Genomic DNA, 21675 nt, shown 5'->3' on the forward strand with positions numbered 1-21675 from the left:
TGCGGAAGGAAGGCTGTTCGGCGCCATATTTAATACATCAGAAGCTAGTTAGCATTAGCTGTTTACAAACCCAAACTTTCAACTGGACACCGGAAACCAAAGCAAGCGCTCAAGTTAACCGAAAATGAACGTCATAGATCATGTCCGGGATATGGCAGCGGCCGGCCTCCACTCTAATGTCCGGATACTGAGCAGTTTGTTGCTGACGATGAGCAACAACAACCCGTAAGTACTGTCTACACCGGGACCCGTCTATTTCCTGGAGCTAGCTTCTGGCTAACCACCCAGTTGTGCTCAGCGGAAGCTAACTGGGCAACAATAGCTAAATTAATTATTGTCGCCGTGAAACAGCTTGGGCTTCTAAATTAATATAAACACACACACTCCAAGTAAATATATAAATAAGAGTTTAATCAATACTTTCGGGAGGAACACACGTTACAATCCAAGAAATAGTCGTATGCAGAGTCTCCTAGAGTTAATGATGCTGCTATTAGCGGTGCGGTTGTTGTGAATTCAACCCATTATTATACAGAAGGACTTGACACCTCTATTGTTGTTAATGTGCTTTTCCCTCCTCATAATCTTAACAATACACTGTGATGGATTAACAACCCTAAGCTAACGTTACGTGCTATTAAAGTCACAATAGGATGTTGTTGTTGTGATGGAGCGCAGCACCAAAGGACACAAATGAAAGTGTTTTTAAGATGAGATGCTCCCTAATTAAACCCACAAAGGGGAGATTTCTATATTACAGCAGCAGAGTTTAGGAAACAATGCTTTCCCGATAAATATGGAAAAATATAACAATCATTTAAATAAACTTCGTGGGTGTTTCTATGGATCAATAGACGTTTTCATTGTTTTTGTTTCAGGGATCCACCGATATGGGTTTTCTAGGGTCGATGCTGATAATAATAATAATAATGCATTTAATTTGAGGGCGCCTCTCTGGGCACTCGAGGACACCGTACAATTGCAAAATAGATTAAAAATAAATAAAATAGATAAAAACACTAAGAAGGAAATACAAAACAGATAAGAAAAGACAATATGGATGGTTAAGTGGGGTAGGCAGTCCGGAATAGGTGAGTTTTTAGTTTTGATTTGAAGTGTGTGAAAGAGTCCAAGTTCCTGAGATCCGGTGGAAGTGCGTTCCAGAGTTGGGGGGCAGAACGGCTGAAAGCCCTGCTCCCCATGGTGACAAGGCGGGCGGGGGGGACAGAGAGGTGGACAGAGGAGGCAGATCTGAGGGAACGGGAAGGGGTGGCGACGTTGAGGAGTTCAGACAGATAAGGAGGGGAGAGGTTGTGGATGGCCTTGAAGGTAAACAGGAGTATTTTGAATTGGATGCGGAGTTTGACCGGGAGCCAATGGAGTTGCTGCAGAACAGGGGTGATGTGGTGGATGGAGGGGGTTCTGGTGATGATCCGAGCTGCAGAGTTCTGAACCAGTTGGAGTTTATGGAGGTGTTTGTAAGGTAGACCGAAGAGAAGGGAGTTACAGTAGTCGATACGGGAGGTGACAAGGCTGTGTACAAGAATTGCAGTGGAGTGAGGAGAAAGGGAGGGGCGGAGGCGATTAATATTGCGTAGGTGGAAGTAGGCAGACCGGGTGATGTTGTTGATATGGGATTGGAATGATAACGTGCTGTCGAGAATGACACCCAGACTCTTAACCTGAGGGGAGGGGGAGACAGAGGAATGGTCAATGGTGAGGGAGAAACTGTCAGTTTTTGAGAGGGTTGATTTGGTGCCATGATACCAAATTTGTTTTTCAATATGTGCAATATTAATTATTCAATATTCTTTTTCAATGTGTGCAATCTTCAATTTTCAGTATGTGCTATATACTGTGTATAGGAATCCTATTTATTCTTTTAATATATATCCATACAGCGCCACAGAACTCTGCACCTTTTTGTCTTTTGCCCTATTTATTCAATTTTATATTTTATTTTTTACACCTACATTTATGTCTGCACTGAGTAGGAGTTGCCTTTAATCTCATTGTACTGTGTATAGTGACAATCAAAGGCACTCTGATTCTGATTATGTGCATTTTTTTGATTCAAGAGAGCTGCTCTCGCCGGCCCAGAAGTACCAGTTGTTGGTTTACCACGCCGACGCCATCTTCCATGATAAGGAATATCGGAACGCCGCCTGCAAATACAGCATGGCGTTGCAACAGAAGAAGGTGCTCAGCAAAACGTCTAAAGTTCGTACTTCTACTGGTGGAGCTGCATCTAACATACAGGCACAGGTACGTTCAACAGTTCACGTCTCATCTGTTGACTGAAGCCGTAAAACAGCTCAGCGTGTCCAACTACATTTCCCACGCAAGGGGACACAACAATCGCCTTTATTTTCATACTGTTTCAACAAGAGTGTCATATAATATTGTGCACTTAAGGGATACATATCCATACCACCGACGTGGTCAGTTGGCATGAATGTTAACAGAAACATTTACAGTTACACATAATGTTGTCTTTCAGAGTTTGCCCTCAGAAATCGAGGTAAAGTACAAGATCGCTGAATGCTACACCATTTTGAAGCTGGATAAAGACGCCATCGCAGTGCTGGACGGGATCCCATCCAGACAGAGGACTCCAAAGGTAGGCTGCTGCTTCTCACACAGTTATTTCAATAAACTTAATGTACCTTTTTATTTAATACAGGCCTCATATCTGTTCACTCAGAGGTGCTGTGCAGTTTATAAAGACATTCCAGTGTGTGTGTGTGTGATCACTGACAACATGTGAAAGTGCATTATGCAAACATACGACAAACAGGCAGAGCAGTGATGTGTAGTCCTGCTTTATCTCAACTGAAACCTCTGTCTGCATTGTACACAAGCTTTGTGTGCATGAGACTGTTGTTTACACAATAATATAGAAACAAACACAATGCTAATGAAGGGATGAACCTCATTTATTATTAAAATGTAAACAACATACAAATAATACCCTTCCAGTCGGCTCTAGTCAATACTTTAGTTTTCTGAACTAATCAGAAATAGTATCATGTGAAGCCCAACAAACACTGCTGATCACTCTGATGAGGTCTGTGTTTGTTTAAGTCCATGAGCTTTTCTAATGAACTGTGATTAAATGATTGTTGTTGTTGTTGTTGTTTTATTTTTTTCGTGGCTTCAGATCAACATGATGCTGGCTAACCTGTACAGGAAAGCTGGTCAGGAGCGTTCTGCAGTGACGAGCTACAAAGAGGTCCTCAGACACTGTCACCTCGCCCTGGATGCAATCATTGGTATGCATGGTGACACAGAGACGCCTTCATCCAACATGTAATCTGCTCAAACACTCGTACCTGCTTCAGTCTATCTACGCTCTTTACATGTATACGTACAGTATCTGTGTATGTATATGTGTCTGATACATGCTAACAATATCTCTGCCTGGACTCAGTGTAATCACTTGCTCTTATGTGCTTGTTAGGGCTTTAAAACTTTCCCTTCTTCCACTGTAGGACTTCTCTCTTTATCAGTCAAAGGAGCCGAAGTGGCGTCCATGACCATGGATGTGATCCAGAGTATCCCCAACCTGGACTGGCTCTCTGTTTGGATCAAAGCTTACGCCTTCATACACGCAGGGGACAATCAAAGAGCCATCAACACTATTTGGTGAGCAGAGCAGTAATGTTTTATACAAAGAGGTTAATAACCAACCATTTAATTTAATCAATCAACTATATCTTTTATTAAGTCACAAAACGGTGCAGGGCTGGGGCAGAATGACGTCAAAGTCCTGGCTGTTCAGATTGCGGTCTCATTCAAAGACGTATCTGATTCAGTAGCACATTTAAAAGTGGCCTAATTCTGATTGAAATAAATGTCGGACTCAATTCGACTACAAATGAGCGAAAAAATCAGATCCAGGTCACTTGGAACTGCAGTTTGAACGTTGCCTTTTTAATGCGATGGAGATTTGGGACGGGGTAAAGTGGCTGCATGTGTCCACGTGGCTGCATGTGTCCACGTGGCTGCATGTGTCCACGTGGCTGCATGTGTCCACGTGGCTGCATGTGTCCACGTGGCTGCATGTGTCCACGGGGCTGCATGTGTCCACGGGGCTGCATGTGTCCACGGGGCTGCATGTGTCCACGGGGCTGCATGTGTCCACGGGGCTGCATGTGTCCACGTGGCTGCATTTGTCCACGTGGCTGCATGTGTCCACGCGGCTGCATGTGTCCACGTGGCTGCATGTGTCCACGCGGCTGCATGTGTCCACGCGGCTGCATGTGTCCACGGGGCTGCATGTGTCCACGTGGCTGCATGTGTCCACGGGGCTGCATTTGTCCACGTGGCTGCATGTGTCCACGTGGCTGCATGTGTCCACGTGGCTGCATGTGTCCACGTGGCTGCATGTGTCCACGTGGCTGCATGTGTCCACGGGGCTGCATTTGTCCACGTGGCTGCTGCGTCTCCCAGATGGGTGAACTGGGACTCGGTTGACTGCTTGTCTGTTGACGGGTATTGATTGGTTAATGAGGGGGCGGCTATCGGTCAGACAATATGAAGTAGCATCCCTAAAAGTGACTGAATATTACTGTTAATTTTTTCACGTTTATTGTTTATTTGCTGTGTCCCCATCCCTCCCCTGTCTGGTCTCAGCTCTCTTGAAAAGAAGTCTCTGTTGCGGGACAACGTGGACCTCCTGGTGAGCCTGGCAGATGTCTACTTCCGGGCAGGTGACACTAAGAACGCCATCCTCAAATTTGAGCAAGCCCAGATGCTGGACCCATACCTCATCAAAGGTAAGAGTTTTCATTTAGGGATTGAGTTCTAATCATTTTTAGATCTTCATCACTAACTGTGCCGTGGCCTCAGGACACTTGCACCAGCTTCACACTGAGCTGAAACATGGGATCATGGGACTTTCTACCGTCCATGTAAAATGCCACTTATGCTGTTTGCTCCTGCAGGAATGGATGTCTATGGCTACCTGATGGCGCGCGAAGGACACTTGGAGGACGTTGAAGTCCTGGGAGGGCGATTATTTAACATCTCCGACCAGCACGCAGAACCCTGGGTGATCTCTGGGTGAGTCTCTTGGTTGTAACAGTTACTTTTCTAAATGATACGTCATCGTCATGGTTTTTGTATCCTCTCTTGTTTCTGTTGTTCAGCTGTCACAGCTTTTATAGCAAGCGTTACTCCAGAGCGCTCTACCTGGGAGCGAAGGCCATCCAGCTGAACAGCAACAGCGTGCAGGCTCTCCTCCTGAAGGGGGCCGCACTGAGAAACATGGGCCGTGTTCAAGAAGCCATCATCCATTTCAGGGAGGCCATGCGTTTGGCTCCCTGCAGACTCGACTGCTATGAAGGCACGTTTGTGTGTCGTCTCTATTCTTCTCAGATGTAGTACACTTCTGCTCCGCTCGCATCGACCTTTAACATACTGTCCCTTCACAGGTCTGATCGACTGTTACCTGGCATCCAATGGGATTCGAGAGGCTATGGGGATGGCCAATAACATCTATAAGACTCTGGGGGCCAATGCACAAACTCTGACCATCCTCGCCACGGTGTGCTTGGAAGACCCAGTGACTCAGGAGAAAGCCAAAACCCTGCTGGACAAAGCCCTGGCCCAGAGACCCGACTACACCAAAGCTGTGGTCAAGAAGGCTGAACTGCTCAGTACGTACAACTGTTTCTACTCTGGGAGTTTTTTTTTTAGTTTGGTTTTCACAAATGATCCTGGGGAGTTAAAGTAGTTTCCAGAAAGGAAAGGTCCCATATGGTAAAAAGTGAGATTTCCACGTGTTTTGAAACGCACACAGCCCAGATTCAGGAGCCGTCAGGACCTCTGCACGGTTGTGATGTCTACATTTTTTTGGACCAGCCACGTGTGGAGGTTATTTATTTTATTTTTTGATATAAGAAAAAAAAAACAACAACTCTATTTTGTGTGCCCAGGACATATTTTCTTTTGATGTGGTGTCTAAAGAGGTATTGAGAATAATTTCTCTATATTAGAACTGTACCCGCACTCCTCAGAGTTTAAAATGTTGTTATCGTGACGACCTTAGTAGAGAGAGCTGCTACAGTGCCATTAACAGCCGTTCCCCGGCTGCACTGATGGTGCAGATGTGGAAGACCAGGGAACACTGACCAATCAGAGCCGACTGGGCTTTTTCAGGAGGGAGGCTTAAAGAGCCGGGCGCTAAAACAGAGCGTTTCAGACACAGAGTGAACTCAGTTTTATTCAGACTGACAAAATACAAGTGTGAACCTGAAAATTAGCAAAATATGGGACCTTTAAAATCTGTTCGGTTCCATAAAATACAGGTGCAAATGACCAATGTTTTCCTGTGAAGGTCGGGAACAGAAATATGAAGAGGGGATCGCTCTCCTCCGGAACGCCCTGGCCAACCAGAGTGATTGCGTGCTGCACAGAATGCTGGGAGATTTCCTGGTGGCTGTCAACGACTACCAAGAAGCCATGGATCAGTACAGCATAGCGCTGAGGTAACCACAGACTGCTTGGACAATAAGTTGCTATGAAAGTGTATTTGAGCCATCTTTATGATGGGGTACCACTGAAAGCACAGGATTTCTAACGGTCAGTTTGTGCATTTGACACTTTTTCTTCCCTCAGCCTGGATCCGAACGACCAGAAGTCTTTAGAAGGCATGCAGAAGATGGAGAAGGAGGAGAGCCCCACAGATGCCACGGTGGAGCTGGACGGAGACGACATGGAGGGCAGCGGCGAGGACGGAGATCTGGAGGGCAGCGACAGTGAAGCGGCACAGTGGGCCGATCAGGAACAGTGGTTCGGTATGCAGTGACCCCGGCCACTGAAGGATACACCGTCACCCCCACCGTCTGACACACTACAGCCCGTGGGAAGCCACCCGCCACCGAGGTCGTCAAACGGGACCGGGTGGCCTCGGATGCTGTTCTCCCAACGTACTAACAACCTCATCAACCCCCTCACCGCGGAGCTACCTGAGCTTCGTTTGCTCGTCCGTACGGCCGTACAGGACCAGCACACGATCAACCTCAGAGAAAATCAACACGCGGCGTTCAAACACCTCGATCGCTCTACGTTCGTGAGCATCTTCGCCGGCAGTCTGTAGCCACCTGACGAAATGCATCAAGTACAACGTAAAGTTAAATATAGTCAAGACAAAGTGTCTTTTAAACCAAAACTAAGATCTGCTTTTGGATCCATTTGGGGGTTGAGTTGTTCATTATACCGGAGAGCTGTCCGCGGGCAAAATGTGTCCCGTAAATGGTGTGATGGGAGATTTTGTTATCCTTCGCGTGTCGCAGGAGGGACAGAGACTGTAAACGAGTGTTTGCTTTGAGCTTGACTGTCACTCGTTGTAGATCACAGTGAAGCTTATGAATTTGCCACACCTGAGGCGAACAGGTGTGAAAAAGTGACTATGTACCATATTTCCTGCTGCTCTTTAAAATATATCATCTTCATTTGAATTCTGTCACTTGAGAACGTGTCACGTAACGTACATGCTTATCGTTTTGGTATGTGTTGTCTTTTCAGTCGGCCTTCTGTGTAAAAAAATAACCCTACAACTGACTCAAGTGTCACTTACTTTGAGATACATGTTTATAGCATTTTTGTACATATTTTTAAAGTGTATAATAAAATTATTAAACACTCTCACTTGACACGAACGCTGAGTCCAGTTGGTCTTTAAAAAGCGGTGGAATCTTAATGACACCAGGACAAACGGTGGGTGAACGCTCCATGTTTGACAGTTTTATTTACCTGAAACCAAAGTTCATGTGACACATTGTACAATCATCTCTGAAAATACAGTACAGCAGTTTGGCACTAAACGCTGCCAGTGGAGGGACTGCCTGCCGTTCTCATGGTAAAACGTATGCATCTCTGCACCGCCGCATGTCCGCACGTTCCCAGATATGACGAGTAACGGCTCCGGACACGTCGCACGTCTCAGTGCAAAGCAAAAAAAAAAAAGGCTGTTTAGTTTTTAAATATTCCATAAAAGTATTTCCTTAGGAAAGATGAACTAGTTTTTGAGCTTATTTAACATTTGTACTATGTGACGAATGTCTATTCTATTCATCAAGACTACACATTGTCTCTATTACACAAGTCTGGTAAAACAGATGGCTGATCAGCGGACATGCACCGTGGAATATTGTACGATTTACTGTGCGTGGTACCGAGATCTCTGTCTAAAGAGATGGCGTGAGATTCGTATCGTAATCTCAGGCTCTTCATGCAGGAGGAAGGAAGGACTGCTGATGAGGTGGGGTTGGCTAGTTTTTCATTAGACATTTATTCATTCTATAAAAAGGATGTTTGAACTTTTATGAGCCTCTTGTCTTGGTAATATTTAACTGACGTGCAGCTCTTGTAAGATGTGCTGCCCCAAAACACACATGCACAAAAAAACAAAACAAAACCAAAGTGTCTGCAGGAGATTTAGAGGAGAGGAGAGGAGAGGAGAGGCGGGCTTACACGGGTTTCGCTGCAGAGAAAAAGGAGAGAGAGGAAGAATCACATCAGTGGACGCCAGAACAGAAACACACAGGGCAACATAAAAGCATCCGAGCAGCAAATCACTGGAGTCCATCAATACTTATTTTAATCAAAACTGCACATGTATTAAGGCCATGCTATGGGGCAGGCGGGAGATTAGGTCAAAAGGCAATTTAAAAAAAAAGACATTTATAAATAATAATAAAACCCATCATGTCCTGTAAAGGCGTGAGGACACTTGGATGTCAGTGTCGGCCAGCTGCCAAAACACGCTGCCAGTGCACAGTCGAGAATAACCGGCAGCAGTGACGCCGTGCCAGCTGAAAATGCTAAAGCATGGGTGTCAGAGTGATCCAGTAAAGGGCCGTGTGGCTGCAGGTTTTCATTCCAACCAATCAAAAACACACCTGGTCCAACAAATCAACTGTGTGAAGACCGTTCAGGTGATTGAGTAAGTCGAGTCAGGTGTGTTCTTGCTCGGTTGGAATGAAAACCTGCAGCCACAGCGCCCCTTTACTGGATCAGTTTGACACCCATGTGCTAAAGGCTCCTAATCCTACGCAGTGTGTACCTGGCACTAGGTGACACTGACGGCATTTTCTAACAAACACCTCCTTTTGTACCATTAAAAGTGTATAAATCATATATATTTTAAACTGCTAGTCCAGGGGTGTCAAAGTGATCCAGTAAAGGGCCGCTGTGGCTGCAGGTTTCATTCCAACCAAGCAAGAACACACCTGACTCGACTTACTCAACCACCTGAACTGTCTTCACACAGTTTTGTTGGACCAGGTGTGTTTTTGATTGGTTGGAATGAAAACCTGCAGCCCCAGCGACTCTTTACTGGATCACTTTGACACCCATGATCTAGTTGGTATGTAAACACTAGACAAGGGGTGCCCAATCCTGCTCCTGGAGAGCCACAGTCCTGCATGTATCAGGTTTCTCTCTGCTCAAACACACCTGAGTCTAATGATGTGCTCGTTATCAAGCAGCTGAAGCTAAGCACAGGCTTGAACGTCGTGTGTTGGAGCAGGGAGAAACCTAAAACCTGCAGGACTGTGGCCCTCCAGGAGCAGGATTGTGCAGCCCTGGGCTAGTCCTTTCAAACATCTGAGGAGCTGTCATTGCGGTCACTTTCAAAGCTGCGTGTGCGACCATGAGAGAGAGAGAGAGCTAGTTGGCATGCAGGTCAAAGTGTACTCACTCTGCAGGTAAACAGGTGGAAGGCATTGGAAGAAAACAACAATTAGTTTTTAAAGTAAAAAAAACAAACCAACTCAAAGCACTCACTGGCCTGGTAGTATTGGAGCAGGCATGCAGGAAGGCTAAGACCCCGCTTAAGTAAACTAGTGTGGATGTGTGGAGCACTTTGACACGACAAAATAAGTCTATACACAGATTCTACTTGGTGTGCTATGTACAGATATACACACTCTTCCAATGGCCGCTCGTCCACGTTGTGCTCAGTTGATAAGACTAACAGCTTCTTGGTGCCTTTTTACATGTTCAAGTACAGTATGTGCACATTATACATACATACATTATAAAGATTACTTTAATTAAGATGCAAAAAAAATGAAGACTGAAGGTTGAGACTTAATCTCAAACTTAAAAAAAAAGATAAAATCAAGACAATGCGTTTTTCTTCAAGTAAACAAATTTACCTACAGGCGTTATCAAAAAATCTGCTCGGAATCAAACCGGTGACACGTTTTGTCCTCGCTTCTGTACGATACCAGAGACAAGAGATAGGTTTATAAAAGAAGAACATTTCAATGTGTGTGTGAGGGCGAAGCAGGCTGGTGTGTACCACAACACTTCAACTGATAACCTATGAAATGATCGTTAAGACAAATGGGTAGTAATGGTCGTATATTAACAGCACTGAGGTAGCTGTGCTCTGCCTAATGCAGAAAAGAAGGAATGACGAAGCACGGAGCTCAAAAATGACGCCAGAGATTCACGCCAGGGCAAAACGTAATCGCGTCTTTGCCCCTGAACGAGTATTGTACAATACAATCCTTATAGTTACATCCTCTTCACCCAGCGTTCCCCGCAGCCCCTCCCAGAAATTACAAAATATTAATCATCATAAAATAGTGTAAATTCTCTGTACAACTCGACACACAGCTCCGACACGGTGGGCGTCTCTAACTGTTCCAAACAGGGGATCAAAAGAGAGAAAAGCGTGATGATAAAATAACACACATGGACAGAATGTCAGTCAAAGTCATTCAAATATGACTCAACCCCCGCCCCCCCGCCCAAGAATACGCATCAGTGAAAATGTCCTAAATATAAAAGACCTGACAGCAGACAGACCGTCAGAGCGGGTGCAAGTGTTGACTCTAAGTTGTTCCGAGTGAATGTTACTGTGTTAGATGTGTGTGTTAATGTCCACTTCACACTGGTGCACGGGGAGGGTAGTGTACTGGAGTCAGTCAGGGCCACAACATGGCGGACACGTTAGTGTCGGTGCTGTAGATCCACAGCACCAGGGGCAGGGAGATGGCCACGAAGGGCCAGGAGATGCCCTCGGCACATGCAGACAGAGAGCAGCCTCGGCTCGCCGGCTTCTCCAGCTGTTTACCAAAGTCCAAGTAGTTCCTGGCCACAAACTTTAGCAGCTCGTCCAGCAGGATGACGGGCATGGAGATCTTCAGCACCATCATCCACTGGGTCGTATCCAGAGGGGTGATCTGGAAGATGACCTGGAGAGAGAGCATCACGACAGTCGTCAGGTCACGTTACAGCTACTCTTTACAGGATTAAGAGTAGAGCTGCTATTATTTCATCATTTGATCGACTGAAAAATAATCACCAACTATTTCATTTGTTTTTAATGAATCACTTTGTTTTTGTAGTGGCATCTTCTCTACTTTCTATATAAATCAGATTGTACTTATGTGCATGAGCTTGATGTGGGTGGGGGTGCAGTTTTATTCTGTATCTGTTTGAAAAGAAAGGTAGAACATTTTGTTTTCACTCTCAAATATGGAGATTTCCTGTTTGCCTCTGTGATATATTATATAAAAGGTATAATCTTTGGGTTTTGGACACAACAAGCCTTTTAAAGACGTCACCATGCCCTTGTTATGAGTGCCCAGTGTTGGCATGGTAACTGTGAGATATTGTCACATCACCTCCTACAGTAGCTACTGTGCACATGCACCATAAGGGGCCTCTAGGTGAATGGTATGGGGCGTCTGGTGGCAAAGTGCTCGAAGGAATAAAGACATTTTTGAAAATGCACTTGTTCACTTTCTTGCTGAGAGTTAGATGAAACGATGGGTACGGCTCTCAATTCAGCACTTTTGACGTGGATGTCCAGTCAGTGTTGGTGGTAAAATGGTGTCACATGAAGCAATAAACTCCTCAGTGCGTCCGATACTGACAGAGAAAACTGTCAAAATCTGTTCTTCCTGCATCCAGCAACGCCAAAATATGAGTGCAGAGGATGTTATGGATGTTATGGATGTTGTTACAGTGTTTTGGCTGACTTGGATATTAAAATGTTTACAGCCAGAGAGAAATCCAGCAGAGACACACTGAGGCTGAAACTCTCAGCACACACTGACTACATTTACCATCAACGATGAGAGAACATCCACATAGAAGATGGTGAAGTTCATTCTCAACTACAGCCTAGTCTAGAATTTTCTTTTGTGGGAAATTAGCCATTTTATCGCCAGGGCTCGCTTCCCTAAATGTTCCCTGCTGAAACTATTTTCTGAGGCACAGTCGCGTCACTGCATCTGGAGATTAGCGGCACCCAAAGCGGTTGTGATTGCACTCCATCACTGGAGTAGGGTCTAGCAAAGCAAGAAGATGGTTAGCTTAGCTTAGCATAAAAACTGGAAGCAGAAGTAACAAAATCCACCCATCAGAACCTCTAAAGTTCACTAACAACAACTTTCTTGGCTGGACCAGTGACTTCCTGGAGTTTCTGCTGGTTGTCAGGCTCCAGGATGTCACAGTGCCAGTCAAGAAAGAGTCCACATATAAGTAGTGAGCTTTAGGACCTGCTGGTGAATTAGATTTACCTTTGGACAAAAGTAAGCCTGGACAGCTTCACACATAACTGACAGACAGGAGTGAATCCATCTAACTTTCAGGAAGACGTGCATTTCCCAAAATGTTGAACTGCTCCTTTAAGAACTATGGCACTGTATAACATATACTGTGAACGCAACATCTCAGGTTTGTGCCAGGGACATCTGCTGCATGTCATACCCTCTCCCTGTCTAATAAAAGGCGAAATGCTGAACTTTACCCACGTTACCCATCACTTTCCATTGCATGTCTGTAATAAAGCCATGCAACCACCAGGGGGCAAATAGAACCACATGAATCCAGAAACCCAACTTTGGTCCTGCAGTAGCTGACTGCACCATCAAGCAGCCAGTTTAAATGACAGCACCATCAAGTCATCTTTGAATGAACTGGTCTGTTAAAACTCACAGGCAGAGGTTCCACATAGAGGATGAGGAAGTGGAGGGACATGGAGAGGCAGATGGCCCCCAGGAGCCAAATGTTCTCCCAGGGAGGCATCCGCAGGAGAGACTGGTTCTCCGACAGACTGGGCAGAGGAGAGAGAACGCACACGGTCATTCGTTTATACAGTTTGTCTTTCCTTCTCTGAGTGCAGTTGGTCCTTAAATGAGAGCTTCGATCCTTCTCTTGAGAGGCACTAGTTTACCTGTTAAGAGCATTGCACATCTCAATGGTGACAAGCACAGACAGGGCCATGGTCATCGGGTAGGGGGACTCAAACACGTGGCAGTCCAGGCCGTCAAAGTCCGGGTTGTCTGGGGCGCACTGGAGGAAGTGGCTCTGCGGGGAGGAAGGCAGGGGGGTGAGTGAGGGGGAGACGAGAGCAGAGGGGAGCTGAAGGATGAGCACTCAGACAGGAAGACTTACCAGCTGGTACAGAGTGATCTGAGGTCCATCTTCAGAGACGGTGAACCACCAGGCAGCGGCTCCCACTGTCGCTGCACCCACATAGCCTGAGAGCGAAGACACCAAACATCATCTTATTTGTCAAACAGCTTAAAAGCAAATTAAATATTATTCGGATACTATAAAACCTGACATGATCCTTCCATTCCTGTCCATTATCAACTTACAGCCAATGGCCAGGTATCTGAAGAAGAGCCAGCCAGAGATGAGGGGCTCCTTGGCATTACGAGGAGGCTTCTCCATGATGTCAAGGTCTGGGGGGTTGAAGCCCAGGGCGGTGGCAGGGAGGCCGTCAGTCACCAGGTTGACCCAGAGAAGCTGGACTGGGATCAGAGCCTCGGGGAAGCCCAGCGCCGCAGTAAGGAAGATGCTATCGGGAGAAATTACCCCAGTTAGTCTGAACATCAACACTGAATGACTGATAACTGAATGGTACGAGCAAGTCTGGGGTCATCTGCTCCTGAGGAGACTCACCAGACAACCTCCCCCACGTTGGAGGAAATAAGGTATCTGATGAACTGCTTCATGTTATTGTAAATAGCTCTGCCTTCTTCAACGGCGGCCACGATGGAAGAAAAGTTGTCGTCGGCGAGGACCATCTCAGAGGCTGACTTGGCCACGGCAGTGCCAGAGCCCATGGCGATGCCAATCTCTGCCTTCTTCAAGGCGGGGGCATCATTCACTCCATCACCTGTCTGTGGAGAAATACACAAGACTACATAAGATTTGGAAGAGTTGGGGATGTAATCTCTGCACGAGAACTTTAACCCTGTCTCCGACTGGTAGTGGAACAGTACAGTGAGCGTGTGTATGCAGAGGTGTGAATAAATGGATCACTGAATCAAAGTTAGACAACGCACTGCACATCCGTTTATTTTTGGACCAGTTTGTTGAATGTCACTACAGATAGGACTACATGTCTACATTGTTTTTACCACTTGAGAAGTTTGACTGTTGCGCGAATATGTGTGTGTGTGTGTGTGTGTATTAGGCCTTCTGCAAGACTCCTCTGCAAATATGAGCGACTGTATCAGAGGTGCAATGATGATTGTGTAAACCCGGCCTGTTGGCTGGCGTTTGAAATCTGTGTGGTAGGCTAACCAGAGTTTTATGGTTAAAACAACCAACATGAATCAATCCCTCTCTCTTGCTTGCTCACTGAGACGACTGAGTAGACTGTATGTGCACACATGGGCGGTTCATGTGCGTACTATCAAACAGAATCCTGCCGGCAGCACTGCTGAGACAAACTTCACAACCAAAACAAACAAAAAACACCTAGTCTAACAACACCCTTAGCTGTGATATTATCACCCCATACCACGACCTGTCATGAGTTAGTACTTAATTAATGGACACACTGCAGTAAGACCAGTAAGAAACTCTGCAGAATCACATTTCAGACTTCATACCATTGCAGTGATCTCGTCGAATCCTTGCAGGAACTCGATGATCTTGGACTTGTGGGAAGGCTCGACACGTGCGTAACAGCGAGCGCGAGTCACAGCGTCACGCTGATCGGCGAGTGAAAGCTCGTCAAACTCTCGTCCGGTGTAGGCCATGCACTCAACATCGTCCTCCTCGCTCAGGATGCCAATGCGGCGGCAGATAGCCACAGCTGTGCCCTTATTGTCTCCGGTGATCATGATGACGCGAATGCCGGCCTGGCGGCACAGCTTGATGGAGGCAGCCACCTCCTGTCTGGGAGGGTCCAGCATGCCGACACAGCCGACAAAGGTCAGGTCGGTCTGGGTACAGAGACAAATGTGACTGTTAAGTACTGAAAAAGAATACTCCACAAGCAGACATCAGTTCATTAAAAAAATCAGAACAACTGTACCCAAAGTTAGATGAAAAAACTCACCTCGTAGTCTGAGAATTTGGCAGTGTCTGACAGTATCATGTCCTCCATTTTGGGTGGGCTGTCTCGTGTGGCCAGAGCCAGACACCTGAGGGTGTCACGACCCGTCCCGTACTCTCGGATCACAGACATGATCCTTTCCTTGATACCTTTGCTGAGGGGAACTTTGCTGTTGCCAACTCTGACGTGAGTGCACCTGTCAATTACTCCCTCCGGTGCCCCCTGTGGAGTAGAGCAGAGGAATACAACGATCACAGCACGGTAGAAGAATGTCGGGCGTCAGAAGCAAAGCCATCGCCAAGTCCTTGTCAGTATACCTTGACAAACATCTTGCCCATGGAAGAACGAGACTTGTTGGGGGTGCAGTAGACAGACATGGACTTCCTGTCTCTGGAGAACTCCAGGGTGAACTCCTTCTTCATCAGCTGCTTGATCACCTGCTCAGACAAAAGGAACAGACAGAGTGAGGAAAAACCAGCTGAGTGGCAGCAGCTGAAATCTGCAGTGCGTGCAGTCGAGGGAGCCGCTGTCACTCACAGAGTTGCAGGCGTTAGCTCTGTCGATCTTGGACAGGTTGTGGACTTCGGTGTCGAAAACGTTCATCTTCTCCACCAAACAGGTCAGCGCGGTCTCTGTGGCCTCGCCGACCTTCTCGAACACACCCTTCACCTGAAACGTCAGAAACATTCATGTTCAGAAACCCTTGCATAGCGGTGGATACATTTGAAAGTGGATGTACTTGTACTCAACTACGAATGTCATTATTTAAATCAATATGTTAATTTTGTACTATTATTTTTCCAACACGTTTTCCTTTTTGTGTTGTCCTGTAACATTTACTTTGTACTGCGGCGCTGGGAGTTTGTGTTATTGTCTGTTAGGTCCTTGTGAAAAATGCAAACATACACACAAAGAATCAAGTTGAACAAAATTACACTCTACACATCTAACATGTAAAGAAAGATGCAGGCGGGGTCCAGACCTCGTTGAAGTCCAGAGAGGAGTCGTTACACAGGGCACAGATGGTGGCCAGCTCAACCAGGGCATCATACTGGGAGGATTTCACTGGTTTACCATCCTGGTACCTGAGGGAGAGTACAACATATTAACCTGTGTGTATATGTGTACAGTTCATATAACAATAAGAACCGTCTCTATTGTTGCATACCCATCTTCACCTCCATGTACTCACTTAAGGCAAGGCAGCTTTATTTGTAACGCACTTTTCATACACAAGGCAGACTCAAAGTGCTTCACAGCACAACATGTCATGAATTCAAATGCATTACAGGAAGACAAAGAGAATAAAAACATAGACAATAATCAAAACAGTGCGGACGTTAAAAGTGCGAAGATTTAGCAGAAAGCTAAGGTGAACATAAAAGTTTTCAGTCTAGTTGTAAAAGTGGTCAGAGTGGGTGAAAGTCTTACATCTTCAGGACGTTTATTCCAGCTGTTTGTTGCATAATGACTGAAAGATGCTTTCCCTTGATTTGAGTTTACTCTGCGAACCACTAACAGATTGGTCTCAGAGGATCTTAGTGATGTAGAAGGCTTACGTAGTGGGAGCATATCAGTGATATACCTCGGCCCTAGACCATGAAGTGATTTATATGTGGGCAGGAGGATTTTGAAATCAATTCTCTGACGTACAGGAAGCCAGTGTAATGATATAAGAACTGGTGTAATGTGCTCACATGTTCTGGTCTTTGTTAGAACTCTAGCAGCAGCGTTCTGAACAAGCTGCAAGGAGACCGTTACAGTAGTCTAGCCTACTGGTTATAAAAGGCATGGACAAGTTTTTCTAAGTCTTGTTACATTTTTAAGGTGATAGTAGGCCGATTTTGTTATTGATTTGATGTGACTGTCGAAATGTAAATCAGAATCCTTAAGCCTAAAATTCAAGTCAATCAATGGGATATTTTAGCTTTCACCTAGATTTGCCTGTTGAGGAGTCAGCTGTAAAGTACTCACACTTCTCCCTCAGGCGCGTACGTAGAACCTGTGATGGTGAACTCCGACAGCGCGCAGCTCTCACCTTCGGCTTTGTTGACAACGAACATCTGGAGAACAGGTGGGACAAAAACAAATATAAGTTTTTTAAAAGCAGACACCATTTGATTACGTCAGTGTTTGAGTCAACTGCTGGTTTCTTTACTGAGACAGCAGGTGGCAGCAGAAGCCAACGCAAATCCCAAACAGAGCTGAAGAGCGAGAGCCCTTTTCAGACGGTAGATTAGCCTGCAGTGTTACAGTGTGTGTCTCTGTTAGGGCCGACTGGGTGGCCAGAAAATACCGTTTAGTTTTTCTCCATAAGTAAACAGAAGCTGCCAGCGAGTGAGTAAAGAGAGACACTGTGCCCAGAAGGAAGAAGTGAAGAGAGCGCTGCATCTGATCAATCATTTCAAATTACCACCGCACGCAACTGGATAGCAGTACGACCCACTGTGATCAATCACCCCCAGCCATCTTTCACTATCTTTTCACATCTGTTTACTATCACGACGGTGCATCACTGCCGTCAACGGTTACTCCCGCCCACAACAGATACTACGCTTTGATTGGTGAGTTGGGATTTTCTGACATAGTTAGTGAGGTCCCAGGTGCGTACCCAGAGGCAGCGGCAGAGCAAATGGAAATTTGCTAGCTGTGCGTCTGGATTTCTTTTGCAGTTAAGATGAAAAGCATGGGAGCTCACATACAGTGTAAAATGTACTGTAGAAAAAATATTTAACACTAAAATATTCAATAATTTTACCATTTAACGGCAGCTCCGACCGCTAACATGATCGATATTATATATATTTCAGTGTGAACAGTCTGCTGTACCTGGCATAATCATTAATTAAGTAGGCAGTACGCAGTTCATACTGACTGAGTAATTAGCATGCGGCATGTTAGTATGCAAGTTTGAACACAACAGTGGTCTAAATGCAAGTTTTTATACTTCCATTAGCTCATGTAATTTATCATAAATGGTTGCATTTACAGTGTGTGTGAAATAAATGTTTGCATTTGTTCTTGAAATTCATAAAAAGTATGTTTTTATTGCGAGACAGGTGTAAATTCAATTAGCACACCTCTTTGAAGACTTTGGCCACATGTCCTGAGAGCAAAGGCTTTCTCTTTTCTGTAGCTTAACATACGGCTCTTTGTGAATCACTTTAAATAACAGCAGTAATTGCAAAATCACAAGGCTATTAAATCATGACCAATACAGCACATGGCCTAAACAATACAGGAGCCTAAACAACTGTTTGATCAAAACTGTAAATGAATGCCAAAGTCTAGTTCAGGCTGTGCCAAAGTTCTGAGAAAGCACTGAACTGGCAACAAAAGAGGACTTAACTTTAATAAATGCTGAAATGTCCTAATGCGGGGCCAAGTAGGGCCGGGGTGCCACTCACAGAGAGAAAGGAACCACAGGCTGGTGACGCAAGGTCAGTTATGCAACAGCAGCACTGCAAGTCATCCGCCAGCTCGATGTAGATTAGAGGAGCGGCAGTATGTAGTCTTCCTGTTTAATAACCTGGATATCTCATAACAATCGTGGCTCCGCTCTCTCTGTTTGCACAGTGTGACGCACACAGTCACAGTTTCTCAAAATGCTGTCTTATTCAAACAACAGGCAGGGACAACAAAGACGACACAACACAGAAGACTCAGCAATGCACCAAGACAGTCTGTCTGTGTGTGTGTGTGTGTGCGTGTGTCTGTGACTCACCCTGCAGACAGACATCTGGTTGGTGGTCAGTGTTCCCGTCTTGTCAGAGCAGATGACAGAGGTGCAGCCCAGGGTCTCCACGGACGGCAGGCTGCGGACAATGGCGTTCTTCTTGGCCATGCGGCGAGTGCCCAGGGCAAGGCAGGTGGTTATGACGGCGGGAAGACCCTCGGGGATGGCGGCCACAGCCAGCGCCACGGCAATCTTGAAGTAGTAGACGGCCCCGCGGATCCAGGAGCCCCCGTGGACGGGGTCGTTGAAGTGGCCGATGTTGATGATCCACACAGCGATGCAGATGAGGGAGATGACCTTGGACAGCTGCTCGCCAAACTCATCCAGCTTCTGCTGCAGTGGCGTCTTCTCCTGCTCGGTGGCCGCCATCTCGTCGCGGATCTTACCGATCTCTGTGTTAACACCAGTGGCCACTACCACACCTATGGCCTTGCCGGCAGCGATGTTAGTACCCTGAAATAACAAGTGATACACAGGCTGGCTCGAGTACATCCGATAACATCTCACACATGTTGAAAAAACAGCAGGAGCTTTTCCAGGATGTTAACAGAAACTAAACAAACAAGCAGTCAAAGGAATCAACAGGATGTGTGATAACTTGTGCAGAGTCAGGCTTACAGAGAAGAGCATGTTCTTCTTGTCCTGATTGACGGCACGAGGGTCGGGCACAGGGTCGGTGTGTTTGATGACGGAGACAGATTCACCTACACAGACAACGGAGGGCAGAGGGTTCAATCAATCTGCATTCGTCTCTGCGCATGATCTCCGGAACAAAGCACAGCCAATTACCTCTACAGAGAGCTGATCATTCATGCTGCCTCACTGATCTTTCACATGCTCGTGAAGGTTTCACTTCAGAAACAAACATGCTAATTGGAAAGAGTGTCACGGGTTCATTCTGCAGCTCAAATGATCTTGTTCTTTGTCATTCAGCTATTCTGGTTCTTCAAACACAGACAGACGACTGAGCCGTTTATCTTGGATGAGGTCATCTTGGATAACCGTGCTCTTATTTTGAAATAAAGGGAGCGTCAGTGTAGAGTCTGTAGTTGATTTAAAACTAGGGAATTAATCCAACTATGAAATGAAACTCTACAGTAGCCTTGAGCAAAACAACCAACTGAATTCAGTGGGTGTCATAGGAGCCAAAGCTAAATTTTCAATTTAGGAAACAAGTGGTCATAAGGAATACAGTACTTAAAGTGCTGGGTGTTAATATTTAAGCAAAAATGAGCAACTTAATTTGTCCATTACATCAAAGGGTTTGTTCCGTAGTTTGAAGTGGGGTTGTATGAGGTACTTATTCGTAGTCAGTGAGACACCCGGTGCTTTGAAGAGAGCATAGATGGATATAACGGATAAAGTTCACAGTCAGAAAGGGCTGTCTAATGGCCAAGTGAAGTGGTGAAAATGTTTTAAATACAGCATACACTTAAACAGATATTGATTTTTTTAAGGTAGCTAAAATATGTTTAGCTGCTGCTCCTGTCCACACAGTAAATTTCTTAGTTTCTGTGTCGGTACTCGTGCTTCTCCAAACTGGGGGCGTGCTGTCATCTACAGTAGGTAACACACTGACTATGGATAAGTACCTCATACAAGCACATTTAACGTATTTTCCGCACTATAAGTTGCACCCAAAAACCTTCAAATGTCTCCAAAGCCGACAGTGCTCCTTATAACCCGGTGCTCCTTATATATGGACCAATATTGAGCCACAACAGGTCTCCAACTACGGTGAGCAGCCGCCGACTCTATTTTCCCCGTAGAAGAAGTAACGCGCGGTGCATGTTGAGATATACGACTGTGTGAAGCGTGCCGTTTCATTTCCATGTGTGTGTTTGTGTAAAGAGCCCAAAATGGCTCCTGTTAAGAGACACGCTTACGACGCAGAGTTTACACTCAAGGCCATTAGTCACGCAGCAGAACACGGGAATAGAGCCGCAGCCAGAGAGTTTAACATGAACCAATCAATGGTGCGAAAGTGGAGGAAGCAACAAGACGACCTCCCCTGACTGTGTTGTTGACGTTCCCTTTAGCGCAGCTTCATCTAATGGATGCAGAACGTAACCCCGGCCTCGACTGTAGCGTCTCTTCTATGCGCCTTATAATGTGGTGCGCCTTATATATGAAAAAAACTTCAAAATAAGACATTCATTGAAGGTGCGCCTCATAATGCAGTGCGCCTTATAGTGCGGAAAACACGGTATTTAAAATCTGAACTAGCCCTTTACATAGGAGATTATGGACATCCAGATCCTTAGCTTTACACCTATGTGACTTTCTATTTATTACTGAATAACAAGCACACATTAAAAAATGTAAATGTGTGCAGTGGCATGGTGTTGATGTTGTGCTAAAATGTGACAGCTGTAAATAACATTCTGTAGTTAAACTGATGTTTCCAGGAGAAACTAAGAATCTCATTGATAAAAATGGTAGAGTATAATAATTTGATGGCTGTGGTATAATGAGCAGAAAGGTCTTACCGGTCAGGATGGACTGGTCCACCCTCAGAGTTGTTGATTTGATGGAACAGATACGGATGTCAGCGGGCACCTTGTCTCCAACTTTAACCAAACAGATTCGCAATTAGAGACAGTACAGGAGCAAAAAT

General features: G+C 45.6%; 2 protein-coding genes across 2 annotated transcripts in view; one reads left to right on the plus strand and one right to left on the minus strand.

Annotated features, from left to right (window-relative positions):
• The first annotated feature begins 44 nt into the window (after positions 1–44).
• Positions 45–7628, plus strand: anapc7 (anaphase promoting complex subunit 7). The gene is made up of 11 exons (XM_083912851.1): positions 45–225; positions 2079–2265; positions 2501–2620; positions 3161–3272; positions 3492–3645; positions 4636–4778; positions 4947–5064; positions 5151–5347; positions 5436–5660; positions 6341–6491; positions 6622–7628. The coding sequence occupies exons 1-11, from the start codon at positions 125–127 to the stop codon at positions 6809–6811; spliced, it is 1698 nt and encodes a 565-aa protein (XP_083768977.1). The 5' UTR covers positions 45–124; the 3' UTR covers positions 6812–7628.
• Positions 7629–10782: 3154 nt separating this feature from the next.
• The window catches only part of LOC310945869 (sarcoplasmic/endoplasmic reticulum calcium ATPase 2-like), a 29668-nt gene continuing 18775 nt past the window's right edge, over positions 10783–21675 (minus strand). The window contains exons 6-20 of the mRNA XM_083912125.1: positions 21548–21628; positions 19677–19762; positions 19047–19511; positions 17297–17385; positions 16305–16407; positions 15860–15991; positions 15640–15759; positions 15326–15544; positions 14874–15209; positions 13936–14156; positions 13629–13831; positions 13423–13508; positions 13202–13335; positions 12964–13081; positions 10783–11213 (exon numbers count right to left, since the gene is read on the minus strand). Coding sequence (XP_083768251.1) covers positions 10944–11213; positions 12964–13081; positions 13202–13335; positions 13423–13508; positions 13629–13831; positions 13936–14156; positions 14874–15209; positions 15326–15544; positions 15640–15759; positions 15860–15991; positions 16305–16407; positions 17297–17385; positions 19047–19511; positions 19677–19762; positions 21548–21628 — 2663 coding nt within the window. The 3' untranslated portion in view covers positions 10783–10943. The remainder of the gene's footprint in view (positions 11214–12963; positions 13082–13201; positions 13336–13422; positions 13509–13628; positions 13832–13935; positions 14157–14873; positions 15210–15325; positions 15545–15639; positions 15760–15859; positions 15992–16304; positions 16408–17296; positions 17386–19046; positions 19512–19676; positions 19763–21547; positions 21629–21675) is intronic.

Source organism: Echiichthys vipera, assembly GCF_963691815.1.
Source record: "Echiichthys vipera genome assembly, chromosome: 4".
NCBI classification, from domain to species: domain Eukaryota; kingdom Metazoa; phylum Chordata; class Actinopteri; order Perciformes; family Trachinidae; genus Echiichthys; species Echiichthys vipera.